A 17,688-nucleotide genomic window follows, 5' to 3' on the forward strand; every position below is an offset into this window, starting at 1 on the left:
GGCTCGGCCTAGCCTGGCCCGGCCCTCCCCTCCCGCGGGCGGCTGCCCCGCTCGCCTTCCCCCCCCCGCGCAGGGCTTCCCCCGCGGCGCCGCTGCCCGCCTTTCCCGTGAGGGAGCGCTAGAGGGAGCGGCGGGAGGGCGAGGCGCCGCCGCCGCCGCCTGTGAGGGCGGCGAAGGGGTGGGACGCCGGGCGGTGCGGGGCGCGCAGCCCGGCCATGTCTCCGGGGGAGGCGGCGTCGCGCTGAGCGGCCGTGCGCGCAGCGGGGAGCGCTCTCCGCCACCATGAGGCGGCTGCCGCTGCCCCTGCCCTGCCTGCTGCTGCTGCCGCTGCTGCCGGCCGAGGTGAGACCGCGGCGCGGGGGACGGCCCTGGGGGGTGGGGGGCGGCCGCTGGCAGCCGCACCTGCCCCCCCCCCCCCCCCCGCCGGGAGCTGCCCCGGCGGCCGCGCCCGCCGCTCCGCGGGGAGCCGTGCGGCCGGCGGGGCAGGTGTGCGGCCGCGGCTCGGGCTTTGTCCCGCAGCGGCTCCGCCGCTGCCGCCCGGGGAGGGAAGGGGAGGCTGGAGGGTGTGGGGGCAGCTCACCTGGGGCGGGCTGCCGGCGGGATCCCCGGGGCCGCGGCCTCCCTCAGCGCGCTCCGCTGGGGTCCGAGCCCCTCCCGGCCGCAGCGCGGGGGGCCGCCGCTGGCCGGCACCGGCGGGGATGCGGTGGGGTACGACCCGGTGGTTCAGCCGCGTGGCTCCTGTCGGGGCAGGAGGCTGCCCCGGCTGTTCTATGGCGCTGAAAGCTGCCTGAGGTAGAGCGGGGACGGTTCCCGTCTCCCCACCGAGTATTGTAGCCCGCCCTCGCCGTGTCGCTGCTGGTTAATCAGTAACACGTTATTTGCACATCGCCTGTGCTGGTGGTGCACATCTCCCACCGCCTTACAGCCTTCAGGAGCCGTGTGGAGTTTTCACGGGAAAATCCTGCCGTGGTGCGGGGAGTGGAGCCGGCGGTGCAGGGCGCAGGTGAACAGGAGGCCTCTGCCAGCACACCTGTGTTTCAGGCCTCCCTCAGTGCCTGAGTGCGTTGCAGGATGGTCTTCAGAGAACACCTTTCAGTGATGTAAATCAAAATCATCTGCCAGGTGACCCACTCATCTCATGCTGGCATAGAGCTTCACCCCGTGCCCCTCTCGGCTGATAGCTTCCTAATGTTCCTGTAGGAGCGCTTCGTGTCTGCTGCAAAGTCTAATGTTTTGGGGCTTGCTGAACTTTTGCTTCCAGATGTACCTGCTTGGACTCTTTGCCTCAACGGTTTCTGCTACAGAAGCATGAATGTGTGTTGGTACAGACAGGTACTCAGTGATCTGAGGTGACAGTTCTGCCTGGCCTATGTTTTGGTCCCACCCTGAGAGCTGCAAAGCAGAACTATACCACTGCTTAAGATTTTTAATTATTTTTTCCTTACCTTACATTGGCATCAGCTTGTGATTGCAGCCAATGGCTACTGTAAACCTTTGCTTCCTCCTCCTTTTGTGTGTCATTCAGTTTGGGGTACCTTGCAGTGTTCTGTCGTTCTGTATCTGCTGTTGTACGAAACCTAGGTTTAAAAATCTCTTCTGAATAAGAGCTAAGACTGACTTGGGAATCGAAGTACTCCAGTATTTTGAAACAGCTCAGGGCAGGCCTGGATTGTCCTTGGGTATAGCCTTGCAGGCTTACCCAGGCAACAGGAGCCTGATGTGGGCATGTGGCTTGTATTGACTGCTGTTCGTTGAAGCAGAGTAGCCTTTGTGCGAGGATCTGCCAGCCATGACATCTATTGTTTGTAGTTTTTCTTCTCAAGCAGGGTATGAAATCTTGTGACGTAATGATCTACTTGTCCTCTAAGTCTGGCTCTTAATTGGTGTCTATTATGATAGATAATAATAGCAAAAAATTGGACCCTCTCCTCACACGTAGTGGCGTTTATGTAATCATCGTCTTTGGGCCCAGCTGTGCCCCCTCCTGACTTCCTGTGGGACCCTTGAGTAGGTCCTGTCATCCCCTGATAGTGTCAGAGCTCCCATCAACGTGCTACAGGACACAGGTCAGATCTGCAGATTTTGGTATGGCTCATAATTTTAGGTGGGATCTCCCTGGCTCATGGTGTCACAGTCTGAAAATTAAGAAGACTACAATTTTTGGTAGTCTCAGTTATGACTTCAGGTGTACCTGTGAATATGAAGGCTGGTGCAAAGAAGTCTGTTCACCACACCTCTTAACTGATGCTGGTCAGCACCTTGCAGAGTTTTGAACATTAGGAGCACTTGATGGATCTACAGAGAGAGGTGGGGGGAAAGGCCCCTTAGGAGCTTTTTCTGTAGAGAAATAGGACATAAACTGAGTCCTTGCTGACAGTGTGATTCTGCAAATCATCCACTCATTTGAAATCACTAATTTCAGTGTGGCCACTTACGGCAGGTAGGGGCGATAAGTGTGTTGTGTTTATGTAGCCCATTAATGCCAGCAGTAAGGATGCAGAATAAAGCCTTGCTTGGAGGGAATGCTTGCTCTAAGCACAGTAGGTTTGTCAGTTCCAAGTAGTGTTCACGTGGTCTTGCCCTTTAAAAATCAGGATGGTCTCTGGCAGGAAACAGTTTTGCTCTTTGTGGTGGGTTCTTTGCACAGGTTAAGGCAGATGTCAGAGCTGGCCAGTGTCGTTGGTGGTGTAGCATGCGTGGACATAGCCTGGGGCTACCTGGTGAGGTATTTCGATGGTGTAAGAAGATGACAGCAGCTGGCAAGACTGTCAGGCATGTGGCATGAGCTGGCCTTCGTGCATTGCCAGTAAGAACCATTGCCCCTCGTATACAGTCTCCCTGCTGGCCCATGAGGGGAAAGGCAGTGAGTTGGGTGGAAGTGGCTCTCGGTTGGATCTGGCCTCCGCGTTGCCTTTCAGATGACTGTGGGGTTGGTAAGGGGACAGTGCTCCTAACACAGACAGCATTGTCGGCCCGGGCATAGGCAAGGGCTGGGAAGCATCGCGAGCTGTGGAACAGCTGTGTCATGGCAGCTCCTGGGTGGTGTGACAGGCATATGATCTTTCTGTGGTGTCTTTTACTCAAGGATAAGCATCTTTCTTGTTTTTAATGAATTAGAGCATAGTGCGCAAGGTTGGAGTTGTTAAAAAAACAAACCTTGCTGTGTATTTATGGGAGCTAGTGACTTGAGAATGGTCATATTAGTGATATGACAATATAACATCTACTACTCAAGAGCTTCAGTGTTGGTGTGCTTGTTTTGGTGCTTAGAGTTATAAATGCCTTTTATGTGGACCTAATAGCTTGTTCTTACAGCTTATTCCATGTACAAAACTCCTACTGATACGGTATGAGTCGATTATATAGGATTATGGCTTAATTACTGATCTGAATTTCTAACTGAGCAGTTTAAATGAAGCACCATGGTATCTAAAATGTGGGTTTGCCATGCGTGTATGTTGCACGACAGTTAATTTCTACTATATATTGGTCATTGTTAATCATCCTTGTTGATTCTTGTCTTGTACTCTATATTTTAGTTTGTGAAATTATTCTTGGTAATTTTCAGCATATGGAAGAAATAAGTTAAAAGGAAGTACCATTTAACAAAAATATTTTGTAAATACTTTGTGACACAGGTCTATATATTTAGAGCTCTTAAAAAGAATAAAGCTTGAGAAATGTGAGGCTCCCTTGCTGCTACTGTAAATATGCTTTTTGGGGTAAAACCTTTAATGACCACCATTAGGAACACAAGTATGGACATCACTGATCTGGAGACCCGAGCAGGCCTGGACTTAAGGCAGCGTAGGCCAGAAAGGGAAGCTGTGGCTGTGGACTGAGTTTGCTTGTGTCGGAGGAGCTTAGAAATGTCTCATCTGTCAGGACAAGTTATTTTTCTGCGATGGCTGACAGTTGATGCTGAAATGCAAAGGCTTTCATTTTTGTTTAAAACTACAACACAGGTTAATGTCACATGCTGCTTCATGTTCTCTACAAGAGCACACAACACGAAGACCTTCTGCAGTACTCAATAGGTGCTTTGTTTTCAATGTGGTATGGATGTGCATAGTGCTTCCTTAGCTGCATAGCCTGACTGCACATTGCAGCACACTCAGATGGTTTCCAGCACTTTGATTTTTAGTCTCCAGCCAGCAACACACAACAAAATATCTTCTTCTGCATGTTTGAGATCAGAATTCAGCCCCACAGTGGAAATGTTGTCTGTGCAAACAGCCATGCTATTATTAGTACTTCCTCAATTATGTGAGCTACATGCAAGTCTTTGTTGAGGATTTTCATGGCATGTAAATTTTTTTGGTTGGAGTTTCTAAATATGAGAGAGAGAAATTGCTACTGTTTTAAAATCTTTGCTTGCTTATTGTGTAGGGCATAATCCATATAATTTTAATTTACGCATTTCCTCCTTCCTACTAGAATTACAGTGTTTCATAGAGTGAGCATTTCAGCAATGTTAGAGAGTGGTTGGAGACTGGGAATTTGATGTTTGTAGGTATGAAGCCTGTCTCATGTCATTTATTTCGGTTTTTTGCTTGCAAGAAGATTCCCAGTATGAGCAAGGGAGAGAAAAAGCTTTTAAAACAGTCAATGGCTGCACATCTGGTTGTTAGCCTGATGTGACTGCTTTTAGTTGGACTCCAAAATTTGAATGTAAATAACACCTTGAACATAATGAAAGGTCTCTGGAAGTGTAGGAGGAGCTAGTTGAATTTTCTCTAGCAGAGAGGGCGTACTGCTATGTGGGAAGGGGAGAGTGAAAGAGAACCTTGCCTTAAATGGAGCCATCAGTAGGAAATTAACTTTCAGCAGGTGATGACTGTGCAGGGGAGGACTTTAATTGTGGAGAAAAAAGACAACCAAGTGTAGGTGAGCATGTGCTAATAGGAAACGTTAGAAAGCAACTTATGGGGAGAAAAGAGTAATCAGGCATGTGCAGGAAGAGAACAAAACAGATGCACTGCTCTGGAAGGCTGCATCAAGGCTTTTCTCTAAGTGCTTTCCAGCTGTTCCCAAATGTATCTGCACATAAACAGGCCTCCTGGGGCTATTAATCCAAAATTCCAGGAGAAAATCCAAGATTAAATGGGAAAGGTATTTCTGTAATCCAGCAAAGAATGGACACATACATGTGGTCCAGCCGGAGCTGGATTGATAAACTTGTGGCCTCATTTAGTTATCTTCTGTGCCATTCATGGGCGTTCAGTGGAAAAGGCAGGGCCACACAGAGTAATGTCCCTATCTTTCCATAAATGTTGCTGGTATCTGGCATGTCACTGAATGTAGTTAAGGTTATTTTCCTGCCATCACCAGGAAATTGGAAGAATCCCTTGGTATTAGAAACCACACAGTCCAACAGTCATTCTTCTCCCTCTGTGATTTATCTGAGACACCTAGGGCCACCTACGAAAGCCTCTTTCCCCACCTGTAGAAATGTAATGGGAGAAGAGGAAGCTGTGCTTTTAACTGTGTCTTAGAATAGAGGAAATTGCATCTACAGATACAAATGGAGGAAAGAATGATGTTGGCGTCTGCTGTGGTACCAGACCTGTGGGGTCTGTAACTGATCTTGGCTTTATGTGGTGCTTCAAGCTCAGTTGGTATGTGTGGGGAAGAGTGCTAAGGCCTGCGTTTGATGCAAGCCCTGCTTTGGGGAGGAGAAGGGACCACTGGAAGGATTACCTTTAAGCTCTTCTAGCCAATGCCTAGAAATCCCTTTTTGTCCAGTGCTGCACATGTGCTTGTTCTTGGTTTCCCCTTCCTATTCTTCTTGTACCTCCCATTTGTTTGGTACACTTCTGACTTTTCTCATTGTTTTGTATAGTTTTAGCCAAACTAAATGAGTAAAAGAAATATCTAGTATGTCATTGGTAAATTCCTAACACATGCAAAGTCTTTGTTGTGTACTGCATCTGAGGTTCTAGTTTAGGCTTTAGAATGTGGGGTTTTTTAAATGTTGGGTTGGGTGTTTTTTTATTGGAAAGACTTCATGGTTTCTTGGTTGATCGGTTTGGCTTTGTGGTGTGCAGGAGAATGCCATCTACATACTGTAGTACTGTTTTCTGTTTACTGTGCACCATGTGGGCCAGGGATTGAGTATAAGGAATAATTTGTGTGAATTTCACCCCTAATTCCACCACTGAAGGTAAGAAATTTCTGCTTCTGAGACTACAAAATCATAAAGACAAGACTTGAGCATCAAGCCTGCAGCTTTATTGTAAATTACGGTCTGTCTGTTGTAGCTTGGTAAGCAGATGCAGTCTTTTAGCATATCTGTGTTGGAGGCTGTGGGTGTTTGAGAAAGGGTGAGGGGCTCTGTGAGTGGGACTCTTCTGAGCCCGAAGGTGCTGGAGCCCTCTTTCCTATCACAGCCCAGGTGAGAGGAGGGACTTAAGTGCCTGGGAGCTTTTCCTTGTTCGGATTTTGTAGTTTGTATCTAAAACACAGCTGGCTCTGTGATTAGGTGCATTCTCAGATTAATTCCTCACTTCCTTTTGGCAATATTTTGATAGGGTTTTTTGTCTGCCAGCTTGTAAAGAGTTGGGTTGAACCTAGCCTGAATGGGAGTGCTCCCTAAAGAGGGGTTATTTGTGCAAACGGGCTTTGTAGGAGCCCAGTCTGTCCCTGGTCATTGGGTGATTGTAGCTTGACATGTTCTGATGGGTTTAAATGCATATTTAAAAGCTTCTGCTTTTACTAGTCCAGTGGGACTTTTCTTTTTAATAGAGTATATCAAGATGAATCATTCATGGTTTTAGGACATCTTGGTAGATGGGTGGTAAGAAAGGGGACTGTACGTACCTCTATGGAGACTCCTAGCCACAGTTATTATGTTGTCTTGCTCTGTTTGCTGATGGTTCATCTCTGAAGGGTGTTTTCTCACAGGAATGCTGGTGAGTTTTGTTTCTGCATTCCCCATCATGGTGGAGCTTAGACTGAGCTTTCTCGCATTATTTCCTCTTATGCACTTGTATTCTGTTAAGTTAGAACATTTTTAACAAGCTTCCTTGTTTATTTTCTTATATACACACATGAACAGGTCACTGCTGGCAAGTCTGTTTCTACATACCTGCTTTTGAGTCCTCACTTGTAAATTACAATTCCTACTAACTCTGTCCTGGAAATAAAGAGAGCGCCATGCAAAGGGCAGGTGGGTGCTTCAAGAGACAGAAGGGTGCTGCAAAGCAGGGGGCAACAGGCCATGGCCAGAGAAAGGTACAGCTTCGTTTTGGAGCAGGCCAGCCTACATATGCAGCAAAGCATGGGACCATCTGTCATATTACAGACTCTAAAACTTCCTGCTGCCTCCCTCTGGTGCTTGTTGTGCCTGAAGATAAATGGAGGTTGCTTGGTTTTGCTGCCTATCCTCGCCAGGGTTACCTCATGCCCAGAGCAGCTCACCTAACTGATTCCCAGAGCATTCCCTTGAAACTTTGAACTTAATTTTGCCAGATGTCATGATACGGAGGGGCAAAGGGGGAAAATAGTGAGAATTCATATAGTTAGCTTCACCTGGCCACAGCCTGTATCAGCTCAACAACAGATGACTTCTTAGTTACTGTCTGAATTCATAGTAAGAGGGATCACATCTTTGTCTTTATTTGTCTGAACTTGCTCTGCTGCTTGTCTTTGTTCAAGGTGGCCTATGTATTTTGAAGTGGAAAGGGCAGGGAGGATGCTAGAGTGGTAAATATTGTCCAGCTGAAAATAGAAGATGCCTTCACCACTAGTGACATTTGAAACACGAAGAATAGCCCTGATTGGAAGAGGGACCAATTTTCTGTGCTGGCAGGGATTTGGGGCAAGTGACCTCTTTCTGAGCCCAGAATGTAGCTTTGGCTGAGAAAGAGAAGGGCTTCCAGTGTTACCCCCTGGGACGCAGGTGAAAGAAACGCACGTTAGTAGTTTCACTGTAGCAGAAGGTAGTAGTGTGGAACCATCAAAAGAGATTGACTCAGCCTTGCCAGTGGTTTTATTACAATATTAGGCATGCCATGGTTTCAGTGTACTTTTTAAACATTAAAACGTGACTTGTTATGAAAACTAGTGTGAAGGGGAAAAATGGGTGCCTGTGGCTGGCATAAAATTTACATATGAAAAATCGTGTTGTGTTAATAAGGGAGTTTAGGATTTTCCTCCTTTGTGATCATGCTCTGTTGTTTTCTCTGATTCTGCAGGAACTTTATATACTTATAAATGCCTCAACCTGAGGGAGAAGTAAAATGAACAGTGATAAATGGGTAGGGTCCTTTTAGGTCATCAAATTTTGTTTTATTTAATTATTTTTCTCCAGTGAAAGAAGATATGGCAATTCTAATGTCTTGGTGCTACACATATTATAATCACCCATTTATAACCAAATTTGGATTTGGGGAGTTGACAGTTCATGGCTTTCCTGCTTTCTAAATTCTCATGTTCTTTCAGTCTCCTTGCAGGATTAGCCACCTCTAATACTAGGCTTGGAGTTCAATACCAATAAAAATGTACTTGTTCTGGTCAATTCCAATACTATTTTTTTGCAAAGCAGGCTTTGCCTGTTTAACTGAGGCCCTTGATGGTTTCATCTTCTGTGGATTTTTACTTTTTTTGTAAAGGAGAGAAATACAGTACGTGTAGTCACAGTTTCCTTCCCACAATCTTTATAAATGTATATCTTCAACAAAACTGAAAAAAAAAAAAAGCTTGCTTGTTGAAGTTAATTATCTTTGGTTCAGTTTGCATAATTCTTTGAGGGGAATTCACCTCTAGGTTCTAGTTCCGTGCAGCTGGGCGCCAGGGAGAAATAAGCAGCCCAGCTCTGAGGTCAGGATCTGGCCTTCTTAGCTGGCATACTGTTGATGCCACAGACACAGGGCTGGTATTTTAAACCCAGAGTTTTCAATAGATGTTACATCTGACAGCTGAAGAATGGAGACTGACATACTCTCACATGAGATAAAGGGGCAGCGTTAACATCTGCAGAATGAAAATACTTTCTTTTTCTTTTTTCAGTATCTCTCTGCAGTTCAAAACCCTATTTCTGGAAATATTTGTGATGGAAAAAGGGAAGATTTTTGTGAAAGCTTAGTTTGCATTTTTTTCTTAAAGTGACTAATAGACTATCCAGTTTTTCTTTCTAATGAACCTTGTACTACTTTTAAGACTCTTCTTGCAACCAACTGAAAAACGACACTTTATCGGTACTATTAAATTGAACGTGTTCACTTGAATGATCAATGATAAGTGAACTGTATTGCCACATCCATCTTAAAATAATTTAAACTATCTCTAAGTACATGCAAAGCATTGGTAGATATTAGTATTGTGAATGTGTTAACTGAAATCTAATTTTAAGACATAATTATGGGAAAGGACAAAGCTGTAAGATCTGGAATTAGATCTGTTGGCTCTTTGTCCTTTAATCTCCATAACAATGCAGGTAATTGTATGCATATAATAAATCTCAACAATACTCTCCTTTGTCCCTATTAAAGGAAAGAAAACTTTCCTTTGTCTGTAACTTATCAAGGAGTTGCATTTGGAGATGTTAAAATTTCTGGGAGATAGTTACAAATAAAAAATCAAGCCAGCTAACAGAAACAAAAAAAGAAATTTCTTATGTGTTGAATCCATTTGGAAACAGGCATCTTTTCCAGCTTAACAGTTACAGATGAATTATTGTTATAAAGTGTTTAGCTGTTTCTTCGTGAGATAAGACTTTAATGGCCAATGTCCTCCAGCACCATGTCAGTGCGTTTTTATCTCTTTGTTGTCTCTTTCTCCAGCTGTAATGATTTTTCATTATAGCTGAAAGGTAGTTGATTTAAAATATAAATGTCTTAACACAACGTGGGTTTTTTAATGTGGATTTGAGATTATGTAATGAAAGTGTAATTGCTTCTGTGCTTTTATTGTGTGTACCTTGTTTCTCTGTGACATTGTAATTTCTGATCTCTGCTATACACTTGTAGCAAAACATCCACATTAAAGGAGCTGATAATTAGCTCTATATATTCATGAAATTGAAAGCTTAAAATGCTTGAAAAAAGCAGCTATATCCTTAACTAACTTTATAATCATATAACCTTCTTTTTTTAAAAAAATAAATTAAAAATCCCCCCAACCAGACATTATATGCTTTTTATGATTAAAGCATATAATTAGTTTATTGTGCTCTGTATTAAGCTAACTTTCTTTTTCTTTCTTGTCTGCAATATTTTGCGAAGTACTGACACTGCTAGTGAGAGTGCTGAGCTCTAGCCAGCAGCAAATATTTGCAGGTGGATGCAATATCTGGAACAGCCTTAGGCAGTACTCATTTCCCAGTACTACAAGACAGACCTGCAGTATGTGGTTTAACTGGTATTGAACTATTGTCTTCTGACTCAGTCTTCATACTTTTAAATGTATCTGTTCAACTATTTCCTGGTTCAGTAGGCGCAGCATAACACTGCAGGAGGAGTGAGCAGAAGGCCAGAGCTGCTAAGTATTTACTGTAGAGCATACTTGTCCCTCTTCTCCACCCCTGTGATCTTCTGGTAACGGAGCCTAGTTCTCTTTGTTATGAAATTGGTTAGGACTTCATCTAAGAGGTGCAAATAAAATGGTTCTCTTCTAAATTTCTGATAGTTTGAGCAGCCTACAAAAAACTCCCCCACTTTTCTCCTTTTCATTCACTTGCACTGTTTTGTTTTATGACTTGCAGGAGGGGACTGCTGTTTCGCCAGCAGCGGTTCTGGGTGATTCACAGAGCAGCCCCTGCTGCATCCTAGCTAGCTGTACTGTTACCAGACAGAAGGTCATTTCTGATAACCTTCGCTGTGCCCTATAGGTTATGCTTACATGCAAAATTCTGTGCAGTGCATTTATTATTTGGCTTGTAAGCAGTGTGTGCAGTGATTCTTCCTATGAATAAGTTTAAGGCTATTCACGACAGCTGACACAGTTGCTTTTTTTGTTTTGTTTTCCAGCTCCTCTTTGAGGTAAGAAGGATAATAGATTGCAATGCCCAACTCTGCCAAATACCAGTTGCTGCAGCTGATGCCAGTCCCCTGCACTCCTGTTCCTGCAAATTGGCTACCCTAGTTGCTTCTGCTCTCTTCTGAATAGGTTTTTTTTTTTTTTTTGGGGGGGGGGGGGGCGGGGGGAAGGGATGTGAAAAAGACAACGGATATCTCTTATGCAGATGTTTATTCAGAGTAATTGCTACATGCGGTATTTGTCACTACTGTCTTCAGATTGCATCAAAGTTCATTCCAGCTATGTTAATCTGAGACTTGCAGTGAAAACTGTTCAGCTGAACATTTTGTCTCCTCCTGTAGAAATGTGTGGAAAAAATAGGAGATAAGATACTGCCAAACTTTGGTTTCCCTTTTGAGCAAAGGCTTTTTACTTTTTGCTATCCTGAAGTCAGATGTTTGCTGCTCCATCTTCCACGGAGTCTGTAGGACTGAAATCCTGCTAGAGTTTTGAAGATTAAGTTAATGACTGAGAAGTTTTAGGACTTGCGGTAGGTTCTGCTGTCAGGATTTGTCTGAGGACGCAGAAGTTGCTCACCTACTGCCCCTCATATCTTCTCTTCACGCTTTCCTCCCCCTTGTTGCACTAGTTGTGTTTTGTGACCTGGAGATTGTAAATGCCATGGGACATTGTACATTTGTACATGAGTAGTACTAAGGAATCTTGATGGGGTTAGGACCTCTGGCAATGACTTCAAAAAAGAAATCTTTCTTAGTTGCCAGGTGCATGTAGGAAGTCAACATAGTGCCCTACCACATCTGTCTCCACCAGGATTCACTTCTTACAAGCTGTGTCAAAAATGAGAGCTGGAGGAGAAAAAAAGCTTCCCTTGCACAACTTCCTGTATTTTGTGAATACAGTATTCCTTTTTGGTCATGAATGGGTTATAAATCAGACAAAAGCTGGGTTGTGGGGTCTCGCCCCTTTCTTCTTTAAGTGAATTGGCTAATTCTTGGCACATTTGTAGATAGGAAAGGCATTCCTTACATCAGGCACAGATGGGGAAGAGTTTCTTGTGCTGTGAGATAGACATTCACCTCTAGACACAGGGCAGCCTGTGGTAAACCACTCAAGTGCTCAGGAAAAGAGGTTAGGAGCGTGACTGAGGCAGTACAAAACCTTGGCAGGCATTTAGTGGGACAGCAAATTTCATCCTGGATGCTCAGTGTGTCATGGAGCACGTCTGAGTTGTGAAACAGCTACTTAGAGCAAGTGGGGGCAGCAAGAGGGGTAGGGAGCAAACTGTACCTCTGACCCTGTGAAGGGATGGTACGTGGCTGTGCAGATTCTGTTGAGAAAGCAGGGCTAAAGATAACACCTGTTACATTGAAACAGTGTGAAAATCAGTATGCTAGTAAATGTCTGCTTGTAAATGGCTACCGTCAGGCTCCAAACTGTGTGTATTGTACATAACTGAAACAAATGCAGTTGTTGCTTTTGATTGTGCAGCAAATGCTTCTTTTTGCTGAGGAAGAAAACCCACAATTTGTTTCTGACTGTCCCATAGTTCAGTGTCTGGTCTTGTGGACAGTCTGTGGTTTGTATGTATTGGGTGCTGTTTGAAGGACTCTAATTTGAGATGTTCCTATCATTCTTTAATGCAATGAAGGGAGCTAAATGAGAACTGTGTGTGGATACAGCTGAGGAAGACATGGAAAAGCAAGTGTATGAGAGACTGAGTGTGGGGTGTAAGCACTCTTTCATCATGTCCATCTCTATGAAGCCAAAAACAAAGACAAGTTTCTAAAGAAAAGGAAGTAGGTTGTTGGGGAGGGTGATGAGTAAACACAGAATGTACATGAGGAGCAAGACTGCTGCAGCCTATGTAAGTTAACAGTGTGTATCAGCTGCTGAAGCAGTGCCCAAGTATGTGCTGTTTCATTACATAGAGTTGAACTGTATTCATCTCTGAAATAAAACTGACCAGTCTGCCGCCTCCTTTTTAATTAGATCCTGTTGGGATGAGACATCCCTTCCTGAAATGAGAGAAAGGTAAAATTCATCACCCACCCGCCCCAGACCTTTTGCACACTTGACAGCTGTGATAATATGACACTATGCCCTGTAATTTGGATACTCCTTAAAAGTGACAGAAGGCATTTCTAGACTGTTTGTGTTGAACTTGGAGGCTCTTGCTACATGAGGCTACCAGCTGTATGCTGCTTACAGTGAGGTGATGATAATTGGTGTCTGCTGGTGGTCAAAACCATGATCATCTGGGAGCGTAAGGAGGAGTGAGTCTATCTGATTTATCTGCTGCACTACACAGTAGCAAAGTCTCCAGTCTCTATGGTTACTGCTATTGAGGGGAGGATATGAAAGGTGTTATGGTTTGCTTATAGATATACTTCAGGGTATTGCTCCAAGCTCCCTAGCTAAGATTGGGGTTACCTTGCTTGTTGTTGCGAAAATGCATAGGAAGGCAGTCTCTGAAATACCTGAATGTGTGTTATTTTAAGCATGCACATGTGCAAACATACGGTCTGTATTTAGGGAACATTTCTACGGCTGCAAAATCCATCTCTGAAAAGCTAGGAAGTGTTGGAATTAAAGCTGCCCATTTGACTTTAATCTGCCTCTTTCTGAAGGGTGGAGGCAGGGCCCAGAGTACGCACTCTTGTTCCCCTCACCATGTTTAGCTGCCTTTGCTCAGTGCCAGCCCCCTCATCAGAGGGAGCTGTTGGAGAAGCTTCAGCTTGCCCAGATGCATTTTGCAAAGAAGATAAAGGGTGTCCCTGTGCAGCTCCCATGCAGCCTTGCCAAGAAGTGTGTTGCCCCTCTTTGAGTTTGGAGCAGCTTTCAAACTGAGGTGAGAGCCTGCCCAACTGGGTTGTGGGGCCATTGCAGCTGAGCGGGTGCCTGCTAAGGTGACCCACCAATAAGGTGACCCACTGGGTGCTCTGCTTGGGTCCTGTCCTGTAGGATCAACTTCCTGGCTTGACCTTGGACCTCCCTTATTACTACGCAGATGGCTGGTGATCCTAACCCTGGGCTGAGCCTGGGTACCATTCATTGCAGGGCCTGCCGTGCTTGGGTACCATGGCAGTGCACCCCTGGCTGGTAGAGCCTCCACCTCCTGCTATGCTATCCTGCTCAGCTCCCTGCTGCTCTTTCCTTGCCTTCCCATGCACCTTCCTTACATGTGTCTTTCACCTAATTTTTTGCTGTCTGCTTCTCCTTCCACATACAGGATGGTTAAGGTTGCTTACAGAGCATCTTTCAGTGCTTAGTTGTTCTCTGAGTAGCTTTATGCTGCATTCATTCCCCTCTGCTCCAGTTTGCAAAGGCTCCAGTAGGCACAAGTAAATTAGGACTTTTTTATTTTGATATCCCAAGTGTTTTTGATGTATGTAAGTTTTTCCCAGCAATAGCAAAGGCTACCTTAGTGAGGGGAGGACTGAAGGGGTCAGAGGAAGTCCATTTCTTGCCATAAGAAGGAAAAAAAAGTCACTGCGGTGTTTAGTAATGTTATGGCAACATGTTTTCTCTCATTCTCATTTTCTCAATGTTTTAAAGCATTTTGGCTGCAACATTTCATAATTAAGTTAAATATATTTAGCCAGATGCTGGCACGTAGTCTTAAAAAGTTCCCTCCAAATTGAAGCATTTGGGGTAAGTTATGAGCAAATGAAAAGGGGCCTTCTGTTAGGAAACCCTGGGCAATGTCACATTATACCCTGTGCTATTTAAGACTTCTCATTTAACTAGTTGCCCTTGATTTTCAGAGCATCAGTGGCCTTCTCCCGTACATACAAAGCTCTTCTTCCTACTTCTCCCTCTTGTCTTGCTGCAGGTGCTTGTGCCCAGCTGAGCCCTGCAGTTCTGGACGTATAGTGTGCAGGGACATCCTCAGGTTTAGCAGTCACTGTGGCAATCCTTTGGTGAAATCTCTGAGCACACCTGAGAGGGGCTGCCCAGGCAGAGCTGTGCCACCACCTAGTGTCACAACCTTTCCTCCCTAAATTCTTTCTTCTCTGGGACAAATAATCCTGTTATAAATAAAATATGTGAAAGCTCCACCCATTCTGTAAAATCTTTGAGTTTTCTTAATGCGAGTGTGGATGGTCTTGTAGCTATTGACTCATTTCTAAACCAAATGTATCCAGTTTTAAGTCTTCTCTGTATCTTCATAATTGCAATTTGTCAGTAATTTTGACTGCAAACCCTTCCCTAACGGCCCCATCTCTTGCACTGTTCCCTGTTGTTACTATTTTAGAAACGTGGCTGTTTTCATAGTTTAGCATTTTTGCCAATATGAAACTTCAGGGTATGATTTCTCTTTTAAAACATCTATTTCTAAAACTCAGTCCTGTTCTTTATACCTTTCTCTCTCCCCCTTTCCTTTTCTGCCCACACCTCAAGTCAAATTTTGGGTATGTGGGTGGAATGGGTTTTAGTAGTGTGAGGGAAACGGATAGTTACGTGCAGTGATGATGGGGAGGAATAAATGCCTGTGTAGTACAGTGCTAGAATAGTTTTTGTTGCAGAACTTGGATTGTAATTGCACATGGTATATGGTGCAGCTTCCACCCAAATTTTCTGTCATGCCTGTCTTCTTTTTTGCATATACATGTCACAGAATAGTTTGTTTTAATTCGTATTTAGTTTGCCTAGGAGGAGGAGGGTGTTTTAATTGAAAGCAAAAATTCCTGTGAACCATATGCCTCACTCTTCAGTCAGCTCTAATTAAATTTCTTTTTCCTCCCTGATTTCAAGTTGTTTCCCCTTTGTGTGCGTAAGTGAGAATTTATGTGAGAGATCCCCATCGTTGTTGTTATGTCATGGTCCTATTTTATGATCCCATAGTTCCCTCAGTGTTGATCAGACATGTTAGCAAAGGTTGTGATTACAAACACATCCTTTATACGGAGAGAGATTATGGTAGGTTAAATATTACTTCTGTAAGTCCTTCGGTCAGTATTTCAGAGTGATAATGAAGATCAATGCATTGAGCCCTCCGGGAAAGTTTCTGTTCATAAATGTGGAGAAGATGACATTGAGGGTCTGAGATAATGCAGTCAACTGATGACACACAGCTCGGACTTCCTGAATTTCAGTGCTGTTATCTAATTGCAAGAGGATCCTACTCTTGTTTTCTCTTTCTGCTAGAAAGTCATGTTTAATACTAGTCAGCTTTTGTATAACTGTAAGATAATAGGATACTTCAGTAACATTAGCCAGTTCAAGTATATACGCATGTGTGTATATATCTATGTGACTGTGTATACACACACGTGTGTCTGTATTTGTGAATATAGAACAGCAGAGAAGAAATGAGCCTTTAGTGAGAAATAATTTATTTTGGTATTTAGTTTTATTTATTTAGTATCAAGTATTGTTTGAAAGAGTCTAAAAGAAAAGGAACTGTGTGTTGAGATAAGCAGTAGGAGAATTAAAAAAAAAAGACATGTACTTGGCTTAAATGATGTCCAGGCTTACTGTGATATTTTCCAGGCACTAGTATTTTCCTTTTTTATTAAGATTACAAGCAGTTGATTTTCAAGTCTACAAAATAACAAAAAAGAACCACAATATTAATACAAGTAACTGTTCCTGAAATGTGCATTTGAGTGCATTGGTTTACTTGTCCTTTGTGTTTAAAGAGGAGACTTGTTATAGCGGGTTTTAACTTATATGGCTGATTAAGGAACCATTAGCTTGACAAATAACCATGTGATTAATTGCAGGGGAAAAAAAATGGTGAATCTAATAGAGGAGTGCTTGAATGCTTTCACCTTAGGCACTTAGAAGGAATTTTAGCAATAGAACATGCCAGTGTTATTTCAGTGGCTCTTCTGTTTCTGTTAAATTGGTCTGGGCAGGATGTCTTTTCAGAGGCATTTTGTGCACCCACATCTTTGTGATTGGTGGAAAAATCAAGGGCTTCTTCCAGCCCCAGCACCACTAGTGTTGATGTGGCTGCCTGGTAAACAGGGCTGGGGAACTGGTGGGGAAATTGTAGTGGTGTATATTTGCAAGTGTGGGTTTGACGTGGGTGTTTATGAGCTCAGCAGTCCCTTGCTAGGCTGGTGTGTATCCGGTCCAGATCCCTCTCTGGTGTCAAGTTGATGAGTCGCAAATATGTCCCTGTGTGGCGATGGAAGGATGGGATGAGTTGCCTGGAGTTCAGCACCAGCACTGACAATTTTCCTTGCCAAAGCGGAACCTGGTAGCTTGCTTTCCATCCAGCCCATCTGATGGGGAATTCGGGTTTCTCTAATACCCAGGCTCTGCTTGTTTAGGTCCCAGGGGCTACAGCTGGTTATGTGTTGGCTCAACAAGGTGTCATGTGCATTCTGGCATCCAGGAAACTTCTCTGAAGCTTTTGGTCACATATCTCTTTGCTTTGTTATCTGGATGATAGTGCTGTGAACTATCTGCAAGCAAATGGTTCCTGGAGAAAAGAGGGAATTAAAAAAACCAGGATGGGTTTTACGCTTGCAGTCAAGAACGTATTTTCATAGGAAAATACAATCTATGGAAATTTAAGTCACAGTCTGCTACGACATGGTAGAAAATGACTTATCTTGTACTGATAGAGCTCCAAGAGGTTGGTTACAAAGTCTGAATGTCTCCAGATACATAAATAATGTCATATTATGTTATCATGGTCTGGGCATATGTTGCCTTTAAATAGAAAAAATACATAATATTACTTATTTAAAAATCTGT

General features: G+C 43.9%; 1 protein-coding gene across 2 annotated transcripts in view; it reads left to right on the plus strand.

The window, feature by feature from the left end:
• The first annotated feature begins 213 nt into the window (after nucleotides 1–213).
• Nucleotides 214–17,688, plus strand: part of PTPRJ (protein tyrosine phosphatase receptor type J) — a 75,605-nt gene continuing 58,130 nt past the window's right edge. For both annotated transcript variants that reach the window (XM_074884591.1, XM_074884592.1), the window contains exon 1: nucleotides 214–342. In XM_074884591.1, the coding sequence (XP_074740692.1) occupies nucleotides 283–342 (60 nt within the window). In that variant the 5' untranslated portion in view covers nucleotides 214–282. The remainder of the gene's footprint in view (nucleotides 343–17,688) is intronic.

The sequence above is a fragment of the Strix uralensis genome, chromosome 15 (genome assembly GCF_047716275.1).
Source record: "Strix uralensis isolate ZFMK-TIS-50842 chromosome 15, bStrUra1, whole genome shotgun sequence".
NCBI classification, from domain to species: domain Eukaryota; kingdom Metazoa; phylum Chordata; class Aves; order Strigiformes; family Strigidae; genus Strix; species Strix uralensis.